Raw genomic sequence first — 27,147 nt, 5'->3', positions numbered from 1 at the left:
AGAACACCCTGTCAGGCAGGGATTTTCAGGCAGTGCCATTCCAAACCTGTCTCCAGTATTGTTCTCCAGGACATGTCCACTGACAGGATGGAATCTCTCATGCCTGGATGTAAGCACCAGGACTGGACAGGGGGCGGAGGGAGGATGCTTAAATGGGTGTTAAAATTCCAAACTTATCTCAAGCAGCTGAGTTCATGGATAGAAAATGGTTCTGCTTTGTCTCAAGAGGAACTGCTGGCCCCTCTCCCTGTGAACACGTCACCTCAGCCTCAAGCCCTGAGCCACTGAAGAATATCCACTGGCTCAGTCCAAGTTTATTTTATCGTACTGAGGTGCCAGGTCTGTGACCGGGTCAGTCTCTAGCATGGCACAGTTTGCTTCATGAACAGCTGTGCCCTGTGCCACTGACCTGTTCCTGGTCCACTGATATTACAGGATGTTGGGAAGGCGGCGCAGCACCTACCCACCCAGGGATCTCTAAGTTGGAGCATGCAGTCGCTTATTTTCAAAACTTCATATGGCCTGAGGTGAGTTCAAGCAAAACAGCTCCTTTAACAGCCACTGTGTAAACCAGCAACCTGCTGAACAAACACGACAGAAGGATAAGAAGGGCTTAGCCCCAGCTGTAAACAGCTGTTCACTTTCAGGATGCAGCTTAGGGAAGAAGGATTTTCCAGTTGTTAGGACACTACCCTGGGACTTGGGAGACCTGGGTTCAATTTCCTGCTCCATCACAGGCTTCCTGTGTGACCTTGGGCAAGTGATTTTGTCTCTCTGTGCCTCAGTTTCCTACCTGCAAAATGGGGATAATAGCACTGCCGTCCCGCAAAGGGGTGTTGCGAGATAACTATGTTCAAGACTGAGAGGTGCTCAGATACTGCGCTAATGAGGGCCAAATAAGAGCCTAAGTTATCTCGATGGTTGGTAAGGCAAGGAGCTGGAAGTTAGGATGCCTGGCTCTGATGCAGTAGTGCTGTGTGACCTTGATAAAGTCTCTTCACCGCTCTGTTCTGCAGCTCCCCATCTGTAAAATGGGGCGTATACCACTGTCCCCTCCCAAATGGTGCTTGTAAAGGGCTTTGGGGCCTTCAGATGGAAGGTGTTAGAGAAGTGCGATATATCTTTAGTTACAAAGCTCAGTCAATGGAAGCGCCAGAACTCCCTGTGGGTGGGATCTGTTTGTGACGTGGGCACTCTGTGAGATGGTGACAAACATACACCAGCGCGCCATGGGAGGAAGGTTAGAAGACAGCCATGTCCCTCACCCCGGGTGGGGCAAGATGAACCACAAGGCGGCACTGCTTTGGCTGCCTGTAAATAGAGGCCTTCAGTCTCCAGCTCTCCCAGGCCTGGCTCTTTTGCCAGCAATAGACACAGTCAAAATCTGGAAAAGAAACCAGTGAGACAGTGTTGGGATAAAGGGCTTGATCCTGCAAGGTGCTGAGTGACTGGATTGGGGACTTCAACAGCAGAGTCCAGGGAAGGGGAAGGGACGGTTTTATGGCCTGCAGCATGCAGGGGGTCAGACCAGATGATCATAATGGTCCCTTCTGACCTTAAAGTCTATGAGTCTATGAGACTCTGGAGGGTGTCAGTGGTATCTGAGGGTGCTCAGCACCTAGCAGCGTTAGGACCCATTTGGTTCAAATTCTTATTGGGAAAGGCCAGGCCTGTAATTTATAGACAGCAGAGGTTCAACACTTCCAGACTGCTCCGAGGGACACTGCCAAGGCTGCTATTGACCTACAGGGTGATCTCCCAGCTGTGTTTTGGCCTGTGGTTGCGTCATTCCTCAGACTGCCTATCCGTCTGCTTCTTTCTCATGAAGCAGGCCAAGAGGGGCCAAAACGAACATGGTCTCCCTGAAGAACCATGAGGAGCGGGAGACTCACACAGCTCAATCCCACAGTCAGCTCCTGGGAATGGGAGACCCAGGAGGGGCCTGGTGGAGAGACCCACGCACCCACCCACCCGCAGATACAGAGCACTAGAGCATTGTCACTGGGAGGGGAAGGAGGCCCAGAAGCAGGGATTTCACTCTCTCTTCCCTTGGGTCACAGAGGGGCCAAGAGACATTTCAGAATCAGGAGGGTATTTAAAGAAAAAATATATGACTTATAGGGGGGGTTCAAGCTTTGGGCCTGTGGGGAGAGAGAGAACAGGTTGGGGAGGAGCAATTCTAGCTGCTTGTACTCACCAGGAGAAGTGAAATTCCTTGTGCTTCGTTATTTTAAGGCCTGATCCAAACCCCACTGATGTCAATGGACCTTAGATCAGGCTCATAACAAACAACGCTAATGACAGTTACTAAGGGGCCTGATCAGCCTCCCATGGTGATCAATAGTGAGGGTCCCACTGTTCTCATTGGGAACCAGCTCAGGCCCTGAATTTCTAGGTACCTGAATGTGGAGACTGTGAAAAATGTTTAGGATACAGTCAGGGAAAACTCTTGTGGTCTGGAGGGTTCACCCAAGAGTTTGCGGAGATTTGTGAGCCTTTCCAGTGACCCTGGGCCTACGTGAGCTGATTTATGGTGTTGCCATTTGCTGGGTAATCTCAGATCTGTCACAGTTGAAATAAGGGCCTATTCATGGGTCTGTACCAGGCACATAATGGCTGGCATGGTTGCCATGCAGAATCCTCAGCTGGGCCATAAGGCACTTAAGCCATCTGCCCAGTGGCAACTTGCCCCATGGCCACCTCAACATAGCCAGGGCTGCGGAGCTTCAGTGTCGTACAGCTTCACCCTGGGGAAGTATGTGTCCCACAAGTCCATCTCCTCTCACTGTCAGGCTGCTATGGACATGTCAGGGCTGAGCAGAGGGGCTATTGATCCTTCACTTCCCCCAGAGCAACTCCGTGGGTCAGGCGGAGAAACCAAGGACTTTTTCGCTGTTTAGTCTTCCTGACATCTCCTCAAGGCACAAATCAAAGCCAGGCTCTGCCTTGGAAAAGGGACTAACTCCCAGAAGGGGGAAATCAGCTCTGGCTGGGTGGAAAGCGATTCAAGTCAGCTGTATCATCTCAGAACAAAATTCAGTCCTCTTACCCACTCACGGTTCCCTCAGCCTCACTGAAGCAACACGGCATTGGATATCGCACTGACTCAGTGCAAAGCAGAGACTGTTATAACATTTTGAATGACCTGGCTTGTGTGGTACACAATGAGGGTGGGAGGAACATGCCTTTGTAGGGTAGAGGAATAAGGTAGTATCCCTTATACCTATCTCAAAAAGCTGGAAGGGACCCCGAAAGGTCATTGAGTCGAGTCCAGCCCCCTGCCTTCACTAGCAGGACCAAGTACTGATTTTGCCCCAGATCCCTAAGTGACCCCCTCAAGGATTGAACTCACAACCCTGGGTTTAGCAGGCCAATGATCAAACCACTGAGCTTGGGGCCCATTGACCTCTTGCCACCCAGCTTCTTTAGGGCCTGGCTGGCTGGCACACTCCCTAGCTCTGCCCGGGGGGAGGCCAGCCTGCTCCCCTCATTTGGATTCTTCTGTGGGTTGGCAGCTTGCCCCCCTGCCCCCTTCTATTACAGCAGAATCAGGAAAGCTCCTTGGCTCCGGCCCCTTGTTTATAGGCCTTTACACCAACCTGGAGCTGAGCCATCCCAGAGTAGGCAGCACTATTTGGTTTTGGTTTTATTACCAAGCCACCCCTTTGGTGAGATTACCGTGGAGCGCTGCATTCCTCAAAGTTGAGCAAGTTCCTGCCAACTAAGCCTGGGGGCCCCTGCTCAGATTCCTGCCATGACACAGACAGACTACACAGACACACAAGCAAACCCAAACCGGCGGGTTTCACACTCTCCAAGAGGTCTTCACTTAAACAGGGTCAGCCTAACCATACATCAAGAGAAGAAAGCAAGATCTTTGGTAAAGCAACTTTCCCAGTGCTTGTGCCCTGTACAGGTTATAGTTGAGGATGAACTGGAAGGGAGAATGAGGAGCGAGAAAAGCTACAAATATAGGGGTAGCCAAACTTACTGACTCTCCGAGCCACATACAACAACCTTCAGAAGTTCGAGAGCCGAGGCACATCTGCCGGGGCTCAGGACTTCAGCCCCACTCCTGCTGAAGCCCCGAGCCCCAGTAGGAGTGCCCCATGGGGCTGAAGCCCTGAGACCCCCTCCCCACTGGTCAGAAGCCTTGACACCTCCCTCCCTGCTGGTCAGAAGCCCCTATCCCACCACCCTGCTGCAAGGCAGAGGTCCTTAACTCCCCCTGCCCCCAGTCTAGTTGGGGAAGGGGCATACGGCTCACAAGCTACAGTTTGGCCATCCCTGAAACATCAAAATTCTGCTGACATGGTCCAAACGCTACAAGGAGGAGCCATATCTCACTACCTCGCCGAGCACCGTGGCAGTCAGTTATGGACGTGCCATTTCTCCTCTCCTCTGAACCCTTGTTCTATTGGCTCACTTAGTGGTGATCTCACTTTGCCATACAACTGCACCGGACAGACATTTAAAAAAAAAAATCAAAATACTAATGAACCTCTTCCCCTGACTGTCCTGCAACACCCGCAGCTCTCATTTCTGATACCAACTGCCAGGCTACAAAGAGTCAAAAAATCCATCCCCAATTGAGAAGGTAGGTAGTAAATATACTGCCCCGAGCGTGACGCTTCGATATAAAGGTGCAGAATCATTTTAACTAGTATGTTTTTTATCAGTTATGTCACAGCGTGATTACGCCAGTGAAGCTCTAAAGGCAGAGCTATGCACTGTACACCCTTTATGGGCTATAAAGTTAGTTACACAGATGTCTGACTTTGCTGTGAGGTCTGTTCTGAAAGTAGAAGCCATTGCAATAAAAACGTCTTTAAACAAACACAGGAACGAATCCAACAAAATAGCTCCTGTGCATCGTAGTGTCCCGAAAGGCTATCATTTCTCTCGCTCCCCTTCCCGCAACTGGGCCTCCAATAAAAGCACTGCCTGTTTTAATTCATTCTAGCCCTTGTCCCTTTAAAGACCTGCTGTGTCTTTGTTGTCTTCATGTCTTCCCCTGCATCTTTACAAGATTTCATGCTTTCCTTGTTTCCCCTCCCAAAGCTAACCAGATTTGGCCTATAAACAAACGGAGTCTGGTTGGCTTCCGGTCCCTGGTGGTCCCTCTTCGTGAACTCCCGGGGATGTTAAGAGAGAGCTGAAGAAATGCCTAAGATGCCTATGAATCCCATCCGTGCAAACCCAATGGCGCAGAGTGACGCGCCATGACTCACGTCTGCCACTGGGGCGACGGGGGAAGGCGCTCACCTTGCTCTCTGGTGAAGCTGCTCTACGGTTTCTTTTCTACAAATCTGTGGATCAACGTAGTGTTCAGGGCAGTGAGTGACTGACAGCGGAGGCTGGAGTCAAAATGAGCAGCAGAAGCTCCTTCAAAATACCCCACTCCTGGCTTGTAGCATCCCTAGCCTGCCAGCTGGGAGACCTAAGGCTGTATGCTGCAATTTCATTGTCTGTGGCATATCATTGCCTCTTGCCGATTTCCCAGGCAGCTGCTGGCATGTGAAATAGCCAGCACCCCGAGAAGGTCTGAGTGAACAGGGGGAGTCGACACCAGTGATGTCCAGGCAGGAGTGCTTGGAACCTTAGCAGGCAGATGGCTCAAACCAGCTCTGGATGAGCTCAGAGTTCACAATATTAACTGCAGAAATCGGCTGTCAGATTATCTTACATCACTGTTAGGAGGATTTAGCTGCCAAAATTCCCCTCCAGGAAATAAATCACAGCCCTGTGCAGCAGCTGCCAGCTTGGATGGGAAAGACCACCCAGTCCATGATAGCCCCGGGCACCTGAACTGCGACAGCAGCATCTCCCTCTGATCAGAAGCAGGGGTACCCGGCCAAAGCATCTTGCACGTCAATGTAACGGAAAGCTACAGCCAGAGAAAGTTGTTCACAGACTTAGCCTTGGCTGAAAGAGAATTGATAAAGGGAATAGGATTGCCAGTTACAAGCGGTAATAATACTTAGAGCTCACACAAGGCTCCACACTATATGAGCATTTACAACTCTCAGTGCACGCCCAGCACCTCTGTGAGGCATTATCAGACAGGGAAAGTGAGACACAGCAGGTTAGTGAGTAGCGAATGGTCGTGGCAGAGCTGGGTGTACAACTCAGGTGTCCCTGATCCCCAGTATTATGTCAGGTCCTGCAGACCATGCTGTCTCTCAAGTATTGGAAGGACATAAACATCAAGGAGGAAGAAGAAATGTGTAGAATGGTGGATAACATGATAAATCGAGGTCCCAGGTGGGTGTTGTGGGTCTCCCGGCACCTTTTCTGACATGAATAGGAGATACCAGTGGTGTCCAGTGTATCATCCCTTTCTCAATACCAGGTTCTAACATCCAAGGCATCACTAGGAGAGGAGAAAAACTGCCCCAAAGCACAGAAGGGATCTAGACAGAAAGCTGCTAGATTAGGGGTATTATAACACCTAACTCTAAATTCCTCACCTGGGAAAAGTAATCCAGACAACAGCCTATTCAAGGTTCTGTTTTGTGTGAGAGCTATTGTCGACCGTGCAGTGGCCACCGTATTTGCCTCTGTAGTTCCTGCACTGCCAGCATCTAACTTATTAGTTAAAGGATCTGGGGTTACAGTGGATCACAAATTGAACATGAGGTAACAATGTGAGGTATGGCTAAAAAGGCTAATATCATTCTGGGGTGTGTTAACAGGAGTGTCGTAAGTAAAGACACAGGAGTTAAGTGTCCTGCTCTACTCAGCATCGGTAGGGCCTCAGCTGGAGTATTGTGTTGAAGGCTGGGTGCCACATTTTAGGAAAGATGGGGCTAAAGTGGAGAAAGCCCAGAGAAGAGCAAACGAAATGATCAAAGGTTCAGAAAACCTGACCTATGGGAGAAGGCTAAAAAACTGGACATGTTTCACCTTGAGAAAAGAAGCCTGAGGGGGGACCTGCTAAGTTTTCAAATAGGTTAAGGGCTGTAACAGAGAGGATGGTGATCAATCGTTCTCCATGCCCACTGAAGGCAGGACAAGAAGTAATGGGCTTAATCTGCAGCAAGAGAGATTTAGATTAGATAATAGGGGAAACTTTCTAACTCTAAGGGTAGTTAAGCTATGAAATAAGCTTCCAAGGGAGGTTATGGAATCCCCATCACTGGAGGTTTTTAAGAACAGGCTGGACAAGCACGCATCAGGGATGGTCTAGATTTACTTGTCCCTGCCTTAGTACAGAGGGCTGGATTTGATGACCTTGCGAGGTCCCTTCGTGCCCTGCATTTCTATGAGTCTGATTACTGGGAACTGTATTCAGCTCTCTGGAGCATGAAAGATGCTTTATGTAAAGGTGTCACTTACATTGCTAGTTCCTTGGGGCAGGGACTGTCTTTTTGCTCTGTGTTTGTACAGCACTTGGCCATGATTGGGGCTTGTCGGTGCTATTGCAAAGCTGGTGATAAATGATAATATAATGTCTCCATTAAAGCAGCACCCTCTGCAATCGAGTTCCCAGCGGAGTAATGGCACGTCCCAAAGGCCCACCCGCACAGCTGCTACTACAGCAGAGGGGGATCTGGAATTTCTGAAATGCAACGAAACCAATGTGTTGAAATTTCCTGCAAAATGAAGTTCTGAAAAACTGTTTGTTGTTTGTCGATCAAAACATTTTGTTCAGGTTTTGACATTTTTACTTGGTAGCACAGTACATAATATAAAAAAAGAAATTGAAATGAAAAGTACTTTCAAAAAGGGAAATCACAACAAAACGTTTCAATCATATCAAAAAGCTTTTTTCTTTTTTTGCAATTTTCCCCCCCATAAATAAAATTGCGGCCACATTTGACAAAACTTTTTGATTTGGACAAATCAGTATTTTGTGATGGAAAAACATTCTCACCAGCTCGAGTTGCCATAGATTGGGCCCACTGTCAGCAGCTTCTGCAGAGAGGCCAAGCGCTGACTGCTCCTGGAGCATGAGCCCCTAGGACAGGGGTCTCCTGTCCTAGGGGCTCATGCCTCCCCCCCCCCCCCGGCTTGCGCTGATCAGCTGTATGGTGGCGCAAGCGCTGGAGGGAGGGGGGAGGTGGAGACGGTGCGGAGGCATGCTGGTGCGGAGGGCCGGATGTGGAGCTCCGGCGGCCGGTTTGTTTGTTTTTAGCTCCGCCCCTCCCGCGTCCCGATATTTCACCTGTGTGATCTGGCCACCCTATCTGCAGCCTGAGAACCTCCCCACTGTGGCCTGTGGAGGAGACGCAGGCAGTCACACTGCCGACAATGTCTGCTGCAGGTGCCGCCCCCCACATCTCCCATTGGCTGGGGGAGAGGGACAGAGATACCATCACTAGTCGCCGGGCAGAGTCAGTCATGGAGGCAGCGTCACTTTTTTCCAAAATGAATATAAACAAGTCAAAATACTGAACGCAACTATCTGATGCACACCTTGCTGCCATCCTGAAGGTTTCAACTTCTCAGTCACGGAGGCCAAATATCAACAAACTGACAGAACTGAAGCATTGCCAGGTGTCTGGCAAACACTAAAAACCCCCTGGCGGGTAAAGAATTGTATAAAATTGTATGACAGTTTTATTATTTCTAAGAAATTAGAAATAAAAAATACAATATAAATGTTTTCTTTTCTGAACACCATCTTCAGTGACATTATCGGCCCGCTGGGAGGTTTTGAGGACTGGCACTGGCCCTAAGGCAAATTGAGTTTGAGACCCCTGCCCTAGGATGCCCCTGATGGACAGGTCTGAGGCACAGTGGCAGGGGACAGCAAGTGGGGGAAGCCTGTCCTGCTGCTGCCCATCCTGGTACCTGTTCTGAGAGTAAATAGAGGACGCCAGTCTCCAGTGCTGTCAGGTCAGGGCTTTTCACCAGCACTACGCTGACTAGATGAGATTCCGCCCCGTGCTCACTATCCACAGATCCCCTGTCCTGACTTGTAACTCTTGGGGATTTGTTATTTTTCTTAGCAACTCTTATTTGTACATGTCCAGGCACTTGTAACTCAGCCCTAGTCATTCAACACCAGATCTGGGCAGTAATTGCTGAGAGCATCTTGTTCCCTTTGTTTATTCTAGCCATTATATACCAGACTTTAGTCAGTCCCCACTTCCTTAGATACCATCGGCTATAAAGTAAACTACACCCAGGGGCTGCACACACAGGTTACCAAAGAGCCTGCAGCTTGCTTCCCAAGTGGGCCTGCCTCTGTTTTTTCAACCACCATGCAATAGGTTGCTAGGAGAGATGTCTCCCTGTGAGCAGAGAGAACCACCAGTTGCAGAGGTTCAGTTTTGTCTCTGTGCCAGTCGTTTGGGCTCAGGTCCATTGGCTCTCAGTGGGAGCTGCTGGTTGCTGAGCACTACATTCGGGGGCCTAAGTGGGAGCTGGGCTCTTTGGAAAATCAGGTACTCAGCTGATTGGAGTATTCTCTCCCTTTGGGAATCTGAGCCAAACCCCTGCCACCCCTTTGGCCCCCAAAGCAGCAGTACCCCCGCTTCCCCTTGAGGATTATGGTCTTTCTTGAGCATAACCTTGCCCCTCTTAATTTCCATCAGGCAGATCACTGTCTCCTCTCTCTAAGCCCCTTGCTAAACAAAGCTCTGAGTCCCGTACAATGTTTCCTTTAAATAAATAATCCCTCAGCATGGAACCAAACTCCTCCTTCCCCCAGTTCCCTTGCATTGGCCACTCCAGCTGAGTTTCCTAGAATCCAGCTGTCACCAGACCTCACTGGGAGCCTGCAGGCTCTTTCACTTTAATGTTGTGCTTGTAGAAAAACTGGAAGGGGATGCTCTAAACATCAGCTTGGAAATACCTGCCTGGGCTGGAATGACAAGCCCCAGTCATGGCAGCTCTGAGTCAGCCCTTCAGACGGGGCTAAATTTAGTACTGAACAAGAACTTACAACTAAATCCCTGGCTGCTCAGCATGGTCTGACACTTTACATAAACTGTAGGGTTTTAATCTGCCACTATTGGCCAAAAGTTTCCTCTTCCCTACTCATGTGCTGCCCTCCACCTCAGAAGTGGCTGCATTTCACTGGTGCTCTGTGACCCATAGATCGTAAAGCCATTTGGTGTGGGATGAAGGGTGCTTCATAATTGAGAAGTCAGAACCCAAGCTGTGATTACATGACTCCTGCTTCCACAGATCTGGATTAGGTATTGATTCCACCATGAGCGCTAGGAAAGGCCTTCCTGAACCCTGTGATGTCCTGTCACCAACTCCAGCCAGGGTGATGAGTTACACAGCAGGAGGCAGATTCCCAGGCTGCAATGAATCTTTATCCGAAGTGTAAGCACTTCAAAGGGTGTCTCGGGGCTCGTTGGTCATTATAAAGTCATCCCCGGCTAGTGTGGGAAAGTGTTGACTCACCAGTGACTTTCTCTGACTGGGCTGCTGCTTTTGGGCTCTGATTACAATATGAAAACTGCACATACATGGTGACTATATGTGCACAGGAGTCCTGGATTTCTTCCCGAGGATGCTGGAGCTGGGGAGGAAGGAAAAACCCCTATTGTTTTCTAAAAGTGGTGTTGGTGAAAGTGTCAGACCAGCAGCCATGGAGACCAAAGTCCACCTATCCAGAGAAGAGACCGGGCACAGACAGTGGCAGCACAAGTTTTCCAGCACCAATAAGCTTCAGCCTTCATATGGAGGAGTAGCCTCTAGGGATGAGAAGGGAGTTCAGTTTCCTTGGCCCAGTCAGTCTGTGGCCTGGACAGTGGTCTGAGAGAGGTGACTGCACTGGACTGAGACCACCGTCTCATGTAAGCCACCAAAGAGCTCCCCAAAAGAAAGAAGAGACTTTCCATTTGTACCTGCTGGAGAAAGCTTTAGGGGTCACTCTTTCCCTTCGCCAAAGAGGCCAAGTTTTCTCCATCTCCACAGACTCTGCCCCAGATGGGGAAGCCCTTTTGGGCTGCAAGACTAATTCTGTCTGTTGTGGTTTGCAAGGGGGCAGACAATGATCATGCAGGAAGAGCCAGTTACTGTGTTGTAGTCAATAGCTCTGCTTCCAATGAGCGACTGACGGCAAGCAATGCCCCTGCTGAGGTTCACGGAGTCCAGTCCTGTTCCAGCTGAGGTCAATGGGACTTTTGCAGTTGACTTCAGGAGGAACAGAACTGGGCCGGTGTGTGTGAGCTGCAGTGCATGGAAACTCACAGCTAAGCTGGAGTTCAGGCAAGACAGGACATGCGAGAGGCAGCAGAAAGGAGCAAAGAAGAAAAGAAGTGAAGGTTTATTTGTTTCCATTTCCCTGCCTCACATTTACCCGTCTGCCATTAGCTCATCGGGGAATTATTCCCCACAGCCATATTTCCTTGTTCGACGTGATGCCTTTTGTCTGGTTCACCCAGGGCAGGCAGGGTGAAGGCGGGAACAAGGACCGTGCTCCAGGAGAGGGATTACACACCCAGTCAGCCTCATAAACAACAACTTTTGGCTGTGGCTCTCCTTTATTTGACATCTCATTAAATTGCCTGGTGTTATGTACAAGCAGTAAATTACTGCTGGGCTGGAGTTCCCTGCTCTTTGAGCTGGTTCCTGAGGGGTATCAGGATGTCACGTTAGCTATGGCAGAACTTTTCCACTAGCTGGAAGGGAAAGCGATGCTAATAGCATGCCTGGCCAATAACATAGCAGCTGACGTACCACGAGCTGCCAATACTATCTCATACCATGCCAACAAAGCATACCAGTGCTATAGCTACCAATGCTACATCCACCCACCATGCTGATGCCCTGGAAGCCATGCCAACATCATAGCCACATGGCACCCTGATGTGATAGCAGCATATTTTGCCAACATCGCAGTAATACATACTGGCACCACTATGGCAGCCAATTGGTTCCACTGAAGCATTCCACCCATATTAGAGTCTTTGCGGCAAGCGATCCTGGGACCTTGGAAGGATGCCTAACGGGGTATCAAGGGTGAAGCCCTCATTGCCAGACTGACGCCCCCTCCTGGTCGTGCTAGGGATTAGCTCAAGGCTGACACCCATGTCCGCAGTCTGAAACTGGCACTGTCTCTGCTCCCGCCTGTGGCTCCTCTCTCAGCTCCCAGGACTACAGCATCCTCTTCTCTACTGAGCCCTCTGACTAAGTTGCCATCTGTGTTTCCCCCTTCTGGGGATAGGTATCTCTGTCCATCAGTCCAGCCACTTCCCCACTGGCAAGTGCAGGGGACCCAGGTCCACCCATTACTCCAGGCACCAACCCAGGGACCCTGTAAATAGCAACCTCCTGCTGCTCCTCTCTAACCTCTGTCAATGCTGCTCTATTCCCCTGAGCCACTTCCCCATGGCCCCAGCACCTTCTTCACCCTCACCTCAGGGCACTTAAACGCTCAGTCCAAGGTGCTTACAGCTGTCTCAGCCCTCCAGGGTCACAATCCTCACTCCCTGGGCTCCTAGTAGCAACTGAACTTCTCTGCCCAGCAGCTCACTTTTATATGGACCTGCTATGGGCCCCGATTGGCTGTTCCTCGCAGCCCCTGTCCTATTGGCTGCTCCCCACGCAGCCTCCCTATGGCTATATTAACCCCTTCTCTGCCAGTGCGGGGTGGATGCCCCATCATCTGGGGCTAAGGCAAACAATACAGCAGCACACTTTACTGGCGTTTTTGGAGCATACCATGCTAGTGCCCTAGCAATATACAATGCCAATGTCACAGCAACATGTCATGATACATCCGTGGCTGAGAAGAATGTGGGTCTCCCTGAAAATGTGCAGGGATCAGGATGGGCCATCTGGTCAGACACTGCTTAGTGTTTTGTGTTAGGCTGGGACGGTCGCTGGCTTTAATGGTAACATACACAGGCTGGAAATGGGATGCTGGGAAGCACATCTGTTCTGCTTTGCCCAGCGTTTTTTAATTTGAATTTTAACAATGTTTAAAATTTGAATCGCCTATTGAAAAGCTAGCTGGGGAGGCAGCATAGGCTCATGGTGAAGGAACTCAGGGGATGTGAATCTATTCCTGGCTCTGCCACTGTCCTGCTGTGCACCCTTGGGCAAGTCACTTCCCTGCTCTGTGCCTCAGTTTCCCATCCTACCCTTTGTCTGTCTAGTCTATTTACTTTGAAAGCGCTTTGGGGCAGGGACTGCCTTTTGCTATGTGTTTGTGCAGCATCTAGCACCAGCGGGCCCTGATCTCGGTTGGAGCTGCGAGGTGCAACTGTAAGACAAATTACAAACACCACTGCTGAAAGCAATGCCAATGCCAATGGTCAGAGCCGATGGAGCAGCGGGAGGGGAAGTGAGTCACGCAGGAAGTTCAGAGGTGTGCTTTTCAGTTTGTCAGATCTCCGTGGTGAAAGCCGTTGCCAGGCAGCATGTGTAAACGTGACAGGGCAGTGTGGCTTTTGTTTACTGGCTGGAAAATGTGACTGTGTGGCACAGGCTAATCAGCTGCCTGAAACAATGGGCGAGTGTTTTCCTTGTGGGAACTAGATCCTATTTGTTTTCTCTTTTGTTTCTGGGTTTTGGGTGGGTATGGAGGGCGACTGACCTTTGATATTACAAGCTTTCTCACAGATGTGAATTATGGCCTCTCTTAACCCACGTGACTCACCAAACCAAGCCACAGAATTTGTTTTCAGTGCCCTGCAGATAAAGTACAAAGCTCCTTGTCTGTGCAACAACTATCAGCTGCTCCTAGATTAAAGGAAGACAAGCTCTTGACATCTCCCTGGCTTTTTCCCCTCCTATAATTTCAGTAAAACTGACTCATTTCCAAGCAAGTTTAAAATGGTTCAATACCCTCCTTCATCATTAGCCATTTCAATAGACGGCTGGAACAGAGAGGGTTTAGATTGTAAGCTTTTTTGGGACAGGGGCTGTCTCTTACTATGAATTTGTATGGCAACTAACGCAATTGGGCCCTGATCCCTGATTGGGGCATCACAACACTCATGTAGATAATAAATAATATCATAATGGAAATGAGCAAAGCTCTGACTTCTCCCAGCACTGGGGAATTTCAAGGATCGTCCATGTAACAGTCCAGGAAATTTTTCCCCCTGAAGAAGGGTATCATGTCTTTGAGGAGGCTACCCTCTGCTCCACCCCCTAGTGGGAGGAGCCAAGCCTCCGGGACTCTGCTAATGAACAAGCAACAAGTCAATATCAGGGAAGGTGGTTAGATGCATGTGGGTTGACCCTTCAGCCTTGTAAAGGGAATGAGGCACCATCAGGAGATGGGACCAAACAAGGGAAGGAACTGCATGTATGTGACACTGAGAGGCCATGAGAAAGGCCCAGGGTATGTGGGTCACGCTTGTGGGTGGGAGTCTACAGGCAAAATCTGTCCCTAGTTACCTCCATGCATCCCCAGTGAGTGTAGTAGGATAGCAGTGGCAGAATTTGGGGCTTGTATAATATCTGGGCAGCTTTAAGGCAGAATCGATGGTATCTGAGCAGATGGAGTTCAGGTCCTTGGGTAATGTAAACAGTGGATTTTATTATCAGGAGAAAGACTCACAGGTTAGGAGCTGCATGAAGCAATTGGCACCACCAACAAAGCAGCGTGCGCGGCATTGCCAACCTCCAGTGTTCAAAAACCAGGAGTCAGGCTCCAAAACGATCAGGAGACTGGCTTAAAATCACGAGATTTTTTACACACTAATACATCTGGGGTCTCTGGCAAGGGCGGCTCAGCGCCTTCTGTGTGTCGCGCATGGCGAACGGCTGCCCTTGGGTGATTGGAAAGTGTCTGTTTCTGCAGACGGAGATTTACAAAGACCAGCACAGAGCCCTGAAACAATTCCCAGCAGGTTCCAGGGCCAGGTTTCACCTGCTCAGGAGCTGGGTTGCCGTGGGGCTGAGTGCTCCCCAAAGGCCTGATCCAGAGCCCCCTGCAATCGCTGGGAGTCACTCCACTGACTTCAAAGAGCCCTCAACCAGCTCAACAGCTGCTTTTCTCCCCACATTCTCCCAGGAGGAGGTGAGAGCAGGGGGTGCCTTGCTCTGTTTGTTTAGAAGCTCTCATTCTGGCCTAGCTGACTGGCTCTAGGGCTCGGCCCGGAAAGCCTCGCTCTGGGGGGAAACGATTTGTGGTGTCATTTATGTGAGTTTTAATTAAAACAACCCGGTAGAGAAACTTCTGTCTGTAATACAAACAACAAAAGGCAAAAAATCATGGTATGAACCCTGTGCCAAGTCACTCCTCCACTGGCAGTTTAGCTAGTCAGGGCAGGCATTGGGCACGTTGCCAGGGAGACGATTATGCCACTATTGTTTCCTCTGGCTGGGAGGCCTTAGGATGAAATCCTGGCCCCATTGAGGTTCGTGGGAGCTTTGCCATTGAATTCAGCGGGGTCAGGATTTCACCCTTGATGTCCAACAGGGGCCTTAGACTCCCAGGAGTGTCAGCTTCCCTTCCCCCAACCCATATCTGTTAGCAAACTCCATGGCATTCTTTATGGGTGCTCAGAAATGGCCTAACTCTGCAACAGAAAGCACGGCTTGTGTATTTCTAAAGTCCCATGCCCAAAACAACCACCACAAATTACACCAGTGTCTGCAGCACCTGTTTGCAACCCTACAATAACAAACTAGGGCACAAAGATAAGCATTTCGAGCGTAAACTCTTTGAGGGCAAGGGCAGTCTTTCCCCCCCCCCCCGTGTTTGTACAGTGCCTAGCACAATGGGGACCTGGTCCAGGCATGTAACAGCAACACAAATAATGGAAATAACTTGATACGAACATGGCTCAGCACAACCATGTAGTGAAAAGCCAGGGTGGGAAACCCCAGCAACTCACAAGCAACCCTACAATAATAAACCAGTGCTCATGAAAAGCCATGTTAATTGCAATAGGGCTTCACACAGGTAGGTGTCCTGGTGGCAGATCCTTTTGCAGGGTCAGGATCCAACTGAAGCAAAGAATAACTCCAATTGGATCTGTTTTCTTAGTTGCTCAGATACCACAGTGATAAATATAATGAAGACACTAGATAGACAGAGAGATAATGCAGACAGATTAGATTAAATAGCTCAGAAAAGGGATTCTGCTGAGGAGAATGCCTTAGCACAGAATATCCAGGGTATGCAATTATCTGGGTCATGTTGACTGAACATCCAGTGGTAAAACTGGTTAAGGGCACCGTTCCTGAGAAATAATGGGGTAGCCTTTAATGTGTTTGAATGCACGTCACAGTGGCAGGCAGAGCTGTTCCTGGCAGAAATGATGGGTGGAAACAATGCCACCAGTTTGTTAATCTGCCCTGGCAGCGATGTAGTTTGCACTGAATTCTGTTTTCATACACTTGCTTATTGCACTTGAAGACTGAGGTCTGACTGCGCATGGTCATTAAAGATCCCATTTTCCGGGCTTTGTACAGGTAAAATGTCTGCTGGGTCAATGGGTAAAGGAGAGAAGAATTGAGCCCTCAAGAGCCCCACGACACTTGTCCTGGGGGGAGGAACATTAATCTCATTTTCTGGCCAAATTCCATTCTGCTTCCCTAAAAATCCCCATGTAATCTCAGTTGGAAACAATCTCTCTCACTTTCAGTCTCAGCGGCTGTGTGGTGTTGCTGTGCGTTGTTAAATAGTTAGCACCATCCCTCCGTGGAGTTGGCTCTTTTGAAGATGGGACCCTTAATTAGGTGCATAAATAGTAGTTGAGCTGGCTCTGACTGTGGGTGCTGAGCACGTGAAATCTGGCCCTAGGTGCCCCAGAAAATACGACCCTGGGAGTGAAAGCTTGCTATCCTATGCACCTGGAGAAATACAGTTCAGCTGATCATTATCCATGCTGCTCTGCTTAGCGAGGCCTTGGCCTACAAGGAGTAAAGCAAATGATCTTAGTGTCCAATCTTTATTCTCCAACTGGGTCTAATACGTACCACGCAGTACAGACAGAAACACTGGATCTAGTAAGAGCCTGATTCGCAGAAGCACCAAACACCTGCAGTCCCACTGATCTGAATCACAGCTCAGCATCTCAGAATTATCAGTCCCTAGTTCTATTAGGGTAGCGACCATAGGCTCAAGTCAGGTTTGGGGCCCCATTGTATTGGGCACAGTACCAACCCACAGGAAAACACAGTCCCTGCCCCAATCACTTCCCGTCTAACTAATCTGCACAACTTCTATTTGCCTTTGGTATTATCATCTACTCAGAAGGAAACTGAGGCACGGGGGTTTGCTCAAGGCAAGGCTACAGAAAAAGTTCTTGGAATGTATTGGAGACAATTTTTTATTTCAGGAGGTGGCGGAAGCTACAGTAACAGGAGGCTGTTCTAGATTTGATTTTGACAAATAGGGAGGAACTGGTTGAGAATTTGAAAGTGGAAGGGAACTTGGGTGAAAGTGATCATGAAATGGTAGAGTTCATGATTCTAAGGACTGGTAGGAGGGAGAACAGCACAATAAAGACAATGGATTTCAAGCCGGCAGACTTGCAAACTCCGGGAGCTGGTAGGTAAAATCCCATGGGAAGCAAGTCTAAGGGGAAAAACAATTGAAGACAGTTGGCAGTTTTTCAAAGAGACATTATTAAGGGCACAAGAGCAAACTATCCCACTGTGTAGGAAAGATAGGAAGTACGGCAAGAGACCACGCTGGCTTAACCAGGAGATCTTCAATGATCTAATACTCAAAAAAGAGTCCTACAAAAAGCAGAAACTCAGTCAAATTACAAAGGATGAATATAAACAAATAACACAAGTATGTAGGGACAAAATTAGAAAAGCCAAGGCAAAAAACGAGATCAAACTAGCTAGGGATATAAAAGGAAACAATAAAACATTCTACAAATACAACAGAAGCAAGAGGAAGACCAAAGACAGATTAGGCACATTACTCAATGAGGGGAGAAAGACAATAACAGAAAATGTGGAAATGGCAGAGGTGCTTAATGACTTCTTTGTTTCAGTTTTCACCTAGAAGGTTGGTGGCCATTGGACTTCTAACATAGTGAATGCCAATGAAAATGAGGTAGGATCAGAGTTTAAAATAGGGAAAGAACAAGTCAAAAATTACTTAGACAAGTTAGATGTCTTCAAAGCACCAGGGCCTGATGAAATGCATCCTAGAATACGCAAGGAGCTGAGGAGATAGCTGAGCCATTAGCAATTATCTTTGAGAAGTCATGGAAGATGGGAGACATTCCAGAAGACTGGAAAAGGGCAAATATAGTGTCCATCTATAAAAAGGGAAATAAAGCCAACCTGGGGAATTACAGAATTACACAATTACAGTCCAGGGGGAATTACAACCTGGGGAATTACAGACCAGTCATCTTAACTTCTGTACCTGGAAAGATAATGGAGCAAATAAGTAAGCAATCAATTTGCAAACACCTAGAGGATAATAAGGTGATAAATAACAGTCAGCATGGATTTGTCAGTAACAAATCATGTCAAACCAACCGGATAGCTTTCTTTGACAGGGTACCAAGCCTTGTGGATGGGGGGAAAGTGGTAGATGTGGTATATCTTGACTTTAGTAAGGCTTTTGATACTGTCTCGCATGACCTTTTCATAAACAAACTAGGGAAATACAACCTAGATGGAGCTACTATAAGGTGGGTGCATAACTGGTTGGAAAATCATTCCCAGAGAGTAGTTATCAGTGGTTCACAGTCATGCTGGAAGGACTTAACAAGTGGACTCCTGCAGGGATCGGTTCTGGGTCTGGTTCTGTTCAATAGCTTCATCAATGATTTAGATAATGGCATAGAGAACACACTTATAAAGTTTGCGGACAGTACCAAGCTGGGAGGGGTTGCAAGTGCTTTGGAGGACAGGATTAAAATGCAAAATGATCTGGACAAACTGGAGAAATGGTCTTAAGTAAATAGGATGAAATTCAATAAGGACAAATGCAAAGTACTTCATTTAGGAAGAAACAATCAGTTGCACACATACAAAATGGGAAATGACTGCCCAGGAAGGAGTACTGTGGAAAGGGATCTGGGGGTCATAGTGGATCACAAGCTAAATATGAGTCAACGGTGTAACGCTGTTGCAGAAAAAGCAAACATAATTCTGGGATGTATTAGCAGGAGTATTGTAAGCAAGACACGAGAAGTAATTCTTCTGCTCTACTCCGTACTGATTAGGCCTCAACTGGAGTATTGTGTCCAGTTCTGGGCGCCACATTTCAGGAAAGATGTGGAGAAATTGGAGAAAGTCCAGAGAAAAGCAACAAAAATGATTAAAGGTCTAGAAAACATGACTTCTGAGGGAAGATTGAAAAAATTGGGTTTGTTTAGTCTGGAGAAGAGAAGACTGAGACGGTACATGGTAACAGTTTTCAAGTACATAAAAGGTTGTTACAAGGAGGAGGGAGAAAAATTGTTCTTCTTAACCTCTGAGGATAGGACAAGGAGTAATGGGCTTAAATTGCAGCAAGGGAAGTTTAGGTTGGATATTAGGAAAAACTTCCTAACTGTCAGAGTGGTTAAGCATTGGAATCAATTGCCTAGGGAGATTGTGGAATCTCCATCATTGGAGATTTTTAAGAGCAGGTTGGACTAACACCTGTCAGGGATGGTCTAGACAATACTTAGCCCTGCCTTGAGTGCAGGGGATTGGACTAGATGACTTCTCATGGTCCCTTCCAGGTCTATGATTCTATGAAAGTCAAGATTAGCATACTGGAGGTCCTGACTCCCCATCCAGTGCTCAGAACACAGCTCTCTCTCAATAACCTCTACATTTATTCTAAGTACATTGATCATGAATGAACTATACAGGTATTTCTTCTGCAAGCACCCTGTTAACAAGTCTGTGGTTTATGCAGTGGCAGTACAAGCAGGAAACCCCTTGGTCACCCATAGATGTTCTTCAGAAGGATAGAGAGCTACAGTATACAACCCAAGGGTCTGATCACATCCACGTGGGCAGACCCCTGTTGTGTGGAGCCCAACCAAGGCCCAGGCCTCTCCCTGTTAGCAGCAGCAGTGTCCTAGATGGAACCATTCCGAGGTTCCTGTTCAGTTCAGGATGAGGAGTGTAACTGGCCACCGGGGGAAGTTTTTGAAGACTTGCAAATCCCAGATTTTGTGCAAGTTTCCCCCGAATCCTGCTCAACCGGTGGGTCACATCCAGTCCCGTGGGGTAATTCAGGAGGTAATTAGGGCACTTGTTTTTCAAATATTCCCAGCATCATACACATTCCTTAAGCAATTCTTGCCAAACTTGGAGGTCACCTGAAGGTCATTCTGAGTCAAGCCTCAGCCTCACCTCTCGGCGTGAGTCTTGCTTGTCTATTGCATTGTTGGCAATGCACATGGATCTGAGTAATGGAAAAGGGAGCATTGTATCCTTAAAGAAACAGTATCCCCTAGAGAGGATCCCAGCACAACTGAAACATCTCAGGACAACTCTCCTCTCCCCACGGATCTGAAAAAACAAGCGTGAGGAGTTACAGTTGGTGTCATAGTGGATGCTTCTTGTTCTTAAACCTGCCTTGTAAGATTCCTCCTGAATCTTTAGACCCTTTATAGCCTCTCTCCCCTCCAGCCACCTCAGTATACTCAGGCCCAGAACATTGCAGGGCTGAGCTGTGTATGCCTGCAGCTAAAGCACAAAGGTCTGAATGTCTGTTTATGGGTAAGAGGTAAAGTATCTAAAGCAGGATCTCCAGCCCAGCCACACCTACATGGCAAGTGTTCAAAAGCCACAGCAGATGTATATGATTTCCCCGCACTGCCTCGGAAAATGTAAATCCTGCTTGGGCTGGGAATAGCCCCACAGCAGGAAGATGCAGCAATAGCATTACAGCGTGCCCAGCAAATACAGGGCCTGAGCCAAAGCCCAGTGAAATCCATGGGAGTCTTCTCATTGACTTATGTGAGTTTTGGATCAGGTCCATAGTAAGGATTCAGAGCGCATTGAGGGAGTGGGGCAAAGTCTGGTACCTCGTGAGACTGAATTTAAGCCCTGCGGCCCCTCTCTAGCCTCACAAATCTTGTGAAACGTGCTTGTTGCTTCCTAGTGCCGTAGCTTTGGGGCGTTCATTAGCCGGTCTCTCACAGCCGTACTTTTGCTTCTGGCCGAGAAGGCGTTGTAGTTCAAATCCCACAGCGCAGTGCTGGGGGTTGTAGTGCTGGCAGAAAGGTGTCATCTTTTCAGCCGAGCCGTTTCGGCATGTTCCCTTCCGCCTCTCATTAGTTCTCCCGACATTCCCGGTCAAACAAGTTCTGATAGTCTGCACAGTCAGTGAGCTGCAGTAACCTTTCTTTGTAAAGCCAGCAGGATTCCCTGTGACCAGCCCAAAAGAAAACCATACATCTACCAAGATTTGTAATGTTATCCAATTTATAAGTTTAAGCAGGCTTGGGTCTGGCCAGTCCTGGGTCCGGATGGGAGACCACCAAAGAAACCTAAGGCTGGTAGGGGATGGTAGTGATTCAGTATGTGACACTCTTCCTTCTGCATCAGCAAAGAGCCAAGCCCCCCAAAGGATATTATGGGGAGCTGTACCCATTTTGAATTCTAATCCTGCCCTCCAAAGCACTAGCCTTTTGGCTGAGTTATACACAAGTTCTGATTATGTATGGTCAAGATCGAGTCCACTGTGCCTTTTATTCAATCATAGAAATGTAGGACTGGAAGGGACCTCGAGAGCTCCTCTGATCTAGTCTCCTGCACTGAGGCAGGACTGAGCATTATCCTAGACCATCCCTGACAGGTGTTTGTCTAAACCTCTTCTTAACAACCTCCAGTCACAGAGATTCTTTACCCTCCCTAGGTAATTTGTTCCAGTGCTTAACTACCCCCACAGTTAGGAAGTTTTCCCTAATGTCTAACTTAAATCTCCCTTGCTGAAGTTTAAGCCCATTACTTCTTGTCCTGTCCTCAGTGGATAAGGAGAACAATTTATCTCCCTCCTCTGTATAACAGCCTTTTACGTATTTGAAGACTGTTATGTCCCTCCTCAGTCTTCTCTTCTCCAGACTAAACAAATCCATTTTTTTTCAATCTTTCCTCGTACGTTGTGTTTTCTAGACCTTTAATCATTTATGTTGCTCTCCTCTGGACTTTCTCCAGTTTGTCCACATCCTTCCTGCAATCTGATGCCTAGAACTGGACATAATACTCCAGTTGAGGCCTTATCTGTGCTGAGTACAGTTGAAGAATTACTTCTTGTATCTCACATACAACATTCCTGCCAGTACATCCCAGAATGATGTTCGCTTTTTTTGCAACAGTGTTACACTGTTGACTCATATTTAGTTTATGATCCATTATAACCCCCAGATCCTTTTCTGCAGTACTTCCTCCAAGGCAGTCATTTCCAATTTTCTATGTGTGCAACTGATTGTTCCTTCCAAAGTGTAGTAATTTGTATTTGTCTTTATTGAATTTCATCCTATTTATTTCAGATCATTTCTCCGGATCATTTTGAATTCTAATCCTGTCCTCTAAAATGCTCTCAGACTGGCATCTTCTGCAAATTGTATAAATGTACCCTCTATGCCATTATCCAAATCATTTATGGAGATACTGAATAGAACCAGACCCAGGACAGATCCCTGTGGGACCTGACTTAATATACCCTTCTGCTTTTCTATGAACCCATTGATAACTATTCTTGAGTATGGTTTTACAACCAGTTGTGCACCCACCTTATAGCAGGTTAATCTAGACTATATTTCCCTAGTTTGCTTATGAGAAGGTCATGTGAGAAAGTATCAAAAGCCTTACTAAAGTCGAGCTATAACACATCTACTGCTTTCCCCTATCCACAAGGCTTGTTACCCTGTCAAAGAAGGATATTAGGCTGATTTGACATGATTTGTTCTTGACAATTCCATGTTGACTGTTACTTAGCACCTTATCTTCTAGGTGCTTATAAACCGACTGTTTGATTATTTGCTCCATTATCTTTCCAGGTACTAAGTTAAGATGACTAACGTGTAATTCCCTGGGTTGTTCTTAATCCCCATTTTATAGATAGGTATTATACGTGTCCTTTTCCAGTCCTCTGGGATCTCTCCTGTCCTCCACGAGTTCTCAAAGATAATCGATAATGGCTCCGAGATCGCTTCAGCCAGTTCCGTAAGTATATTAGGATGTATTTCACAAGGCCCTGCTGACTTGAAGACATCTAACTTGTCTAAATAATTCTTAACTTGTTCTTTCCCTATTTTAGCCTCACATCCTAGCCCATGTACACTGATGGTCACTATGTTAGTTGTCTGATCACTGCTAATGTTTTTGATGAAAATGGAGACAAAAAAAGACATTTAACACTTCAGCCATTGCAGTGTTTTCTGCATTGTCTTTCCCCCCACATTGAGTAAAGGGTCTACTCCATCCTTGGTCTTCCTCTTGTTTCTAATGTATTTGTAAAATGTTTTTTTTGGTATCCTTTGTGTCCCTAATCTCATTTTGTGTCTTGGCCTTTCTAATTTTGTCCCAACATGCTTGTGATGTTGTTGTTTTTTATATTCATCCTTCATAACTGACCTAGCTTCCACTTTTCATGTGATTCTTTTTTGAGCTTCAGGTTATTGAAGCTATCTTTATTAAGCCAGGATGTTCTCTTACCTATGCATTGGGATAGTCTGTTCTTGTGCCCTTAATACTATCTCTTTAAAAAACTGTCAACTCTCCTGAACTCTTTTTTCCCTTAGACTTGCTTCCCATGGGATCTTCCCTACCAATTCTCTGAGTTTGCTGAAGTCTGCCTTCTTGAAGTCCTTTGCCTTTTTTCTGCTGTTTTCCCGCCTACTATTCCTTAGAATCATGAATTCTATCATTTCATGCTCACTTTCGCCCAGGCTGCCTTTCAGCTTCAAATTCCCAACCAGTTCCTCCCTGTTTGTCAGAATCAAATATAGAACAACCTCTCCCCTAGTCACTTTCTCCACCTTCTGTAATAAAAAGTAGTCTCCAAAGCATTGCGAGAACATAAGTGGGGGTTTCAACCCTAATGTCCTGGCCAAATTCCAACCCACACAATTACATTCTGCCTCCCTAACCTTCCTCTTGTTGTTTCCATTGAACAATATAAACTTCCCTTCCTTTTTTAAACAACTGCCACGTTCCAGCCCAGAAGTGGCTGCAGCTCTGTGATGAGCTAACGCACAATTTGTGTGTTTCTAACGCACAATTTGAATCCCTTTTGGATGGACGGTACTAAACAAATGTCAAAGCTGAATCGTACTGTAGTTATTTGGAATTGTGCTCACTGGGGCAGTCTCATGAGATACACATCTCACTAATGCCAGGAGATTTGCAGTCACTCAGTTTTACCCCACCACACATCAGTACGAAGCAAACATGACAGCCCAGGACAGTCAGCTTCAATAGCAAGGAGCCACAATTTCAGCTCACTGCACACTGACAAGGCTCCTTAAGGTATGGGATTAAAATATGTAATGCTCATATTCAGCCATGTTGTGCAAAGTAGAACATATGTGTTGTCTAGTATTTGGGAGGCGTCAGGAGGCATCAGAAAAGGGTTGCAACCCATCAGATGTTTTTCTATCTATGCCTTTCTAACAGGCCCATCACTGTGGTACCTGTGTGCCATGTTTTGCCATTGTTAGCTGTCCCACCTCACATAAGACCTATTGGGCCAGATCTTCCATAGAGATAACTCAGCATGGCTTCAATGGAGATGCACCAGCTAACACCAGCTGAGGACCTGGCCCATTATTTTTAGGAGCAGGGAGGTATTAGGAATCCCTTCTCCCATCCTGGCCTCTGCACCTTCTTTTTGCTCTAATCCTACCCTTGAAATCACCCTCCACTTCCTATGCTCCACACATTTCCCCCATCAAATGCCCCCATGAAACACACTTCTTTTGCCCTGCTTTCTCACAGTCAGGAACAGTGGTCACTGCTACTGTCCTCATGCCTATCTAGCTTGTAAAACTGCCCAGGGCAATGGCCCATCTAAATTACATGCTTTGTAAGGCATGGTGCTATATTAATAATAATACTTTCACCAGCTATGGGTCCCAACATGTAAAGTCATAATAAAACCACCAGAACAGTCTGTTGATTGACACCAATAAGAGATATATTTTAGGGGCGGGAGCTCGAGACTAAGCACACAACAGTAGAAACGTTCTGAATGGACATAAGCATTGGAGTAATCCGAGGCATTTCCACTGGGGAGCTCTGAAGACAAAGCACCGAGTCCAACTTGCTCCTGTGGTTTATGAGATCATCCAAGCCCCCAGAAGGGATTCGAGTTGGCTGTTATGTGGCTTCAATAAGTCACAGTATTTTGGCCACTCCAAAAAGCAACGAAATACCAGCGAAGAAGCTAACCCACGCAATGGTCCAACAAGAAATGTGACTCAGGCTGCTTGGAAGAGACCAGCATGCAGAAAACAGCCCACATTCTGCAGGCAGTCACATCCAGCCTGCCCCACTGAAGTCACTGGGGTAGTAAGGGTGTAAGTAGGCAGAATTTGGCTTAAGGAATTTAAAGTCACAGGCTGCTGGCTGGACCAGGAGTGGAACTCAGCTGTAGAGGGCAAAATGTGCCCGAGTGCTAGCAGGGACCCTAACTGCAGTGTGTCAGTTGGGTAAGAGATTGGTCTTATACAGGGGATTTGCCCTCACTATCACCCACTGATCACTTATTCCAGGGATATGTTAGTTTGACCTTACAGGGTATCAGGAATCCAGGCTAACTTTAGCCACCCCCCTCGCATTGTACCAGCGGCACCTCTTTGTGAGCAGTGGCTTGGGCAGCTCTTTCAGAAGCTGCCAATGCCAGGCTTTAGGGTGACCGATTTTATAGGGACAGTCCCGATTTTTGGAGCTTTTTCTTACATAGGCACCTATTACCCCCCACCCCATCCCGATTTTTCCCACTTGCTACCTGGTCACCCTACCAGGCTTTCACAGGGCTCGTAGGGCTCTGCTCTAATGGGAAGGCTGAAGATGAGGGGGTAGGAGCTGTAACTGGTGACTCAGCATCCAGGAGGCAGAAGATTACCTTGGCAGGACTGTAACCAGCTGCAGCCCCACCGCAGCCGGTGACCTACACTGGCTGTCCCCACAGGAGTGAGTGCAAAAGAGCCTGCATTGACTTGGAGTAGAGCTGGGGAGTGGAGGGTGCTTGAAAAAACCAGCAGGGTGGGATAGAGGGCACTGACTCAGACCCACACCACCCTCCCACGACTCTGGTTCATTCAGTTCACAGCACACATGCTATAGCGTCCCTTAGAACAGGAAATGCAGCCGGTAACTTAGGCACCGCTTTGCTTTTTAGTGTCCCTCTTTTGTTCCAAGCTGACCGACCGCCATCCCTTGTGGCGTGTGCTGTCACAGTGACGTGTAGGTCACAGGAACTGCATTCACGGACATTTCCAGTGGGTTGGCACAACCTGCCTCCCTGGGTTTGCTCTGGGTTTCTTAAGCCCTTTCCATTGATCAAAGACTTTCATTTATAGGCAACAAAACAGCAGCTCTCCTCCGACAGAGAGAACTAGAGCAAGAAGGGCTTGTACATGCCATACTGTTATTTTTAAGTGTTGGTTTTGTACACACACGCACAGCCCAGCTTACTGATTCGAGAACACCCGGCAGTCACCAAACCAGGGCCCGCTTTGCTCACCTGAGTGGACTGATTTCTTCATGCTGCCACCCTCGCGGATGTTACATAGGAACAAAATTCCGTGCCGGGATGGCGTTCCAAGTTGCTCCTGCGACTAATCCCCAGGGTGATGTGTGACTGGCTTAGTCCTGTTGTTCCCGCAGGCAGGGATCAGCCAGGGGAAGTGCACTCCTCCTGTACGCTGGCTCCACACACCGGGAGCTCCAGCTGAGGGGCAGCCCAGCACACTCCCAGCAATTAGAACACACCTTTCCTAATCTGATGTTCAGTTCTGGGCCGTTCCAACTGCGCTGACATTGGCAGGGGAAGGAGGAGAGCTCAGCCTCCCTGGTGGTTTAACCTTTTCCCCTCCGAACACAAATGCACTCTGCAGAATCTTTCTGCCAGCTCCCGGGCCTGGAACTTCCCGCAGATTGAACCTGTGAAGCCAGGAACAAAATCTACCTGAGTTTCTTCCTTCGAGCCCCGAGCCACCCTACCACCGTTGACTCAGCCCCTCCCCCTCTACATGGGTCAGGATCACCCCAGTTCTAGGGAGAAGCAGTTTCTAGTTCAAAGTGTATTGCTGGCCTGTCAGCCTGATTAGTGTAAACATCTCCTCTTTGCTCTCCAAA

At 47.8% G+C, this 27,147-nt stretch overlaps 1 protein-coding gene across 1 annotated transcript in view; it reads right to left on the bottom strand.

The window, feature by feature from the left end:
• Window positions 1–26,720, bottom strand: part of SEPTIN9 (septin 9) — a 250,303-nt gene extending 223,583 nt beyond the window's left edge. The window contains exon 1 of the mRNA XM_034789888.1: window positions 26,534–26,720. Coding sequence (XP_034645779.1) covers window positions 26,534–26,555 — 22 coding nt within the window. The 5' untranslated portion in view covers window positions 26,556–26,720. The remainder of the gene's footprint in view (window positions 1–26,533) is intronic.
• Between the last annotated feature and the right edge of the window lie 427 nt (window positions 26,721–27,147).

Source organism: Trachemys scripta, chromosome 14 (genome assembly GCF_013100865.1).
Source record: "Trachemys scripta elegans isolate TJP31775 chromosome 14, CAS_Tse_1.0, whole genome shotgun sequence".
In the NCBI taxonomy this organism is placed as follows: domain Eukaryota; kingdom Metazoa; phylum Chordata; order Testudines; family Emydidae; genus Trachemys; species Trachemys scripta.
This window is presented reverse-complemented; position numbering and strand designations above follow the sequence as displayed.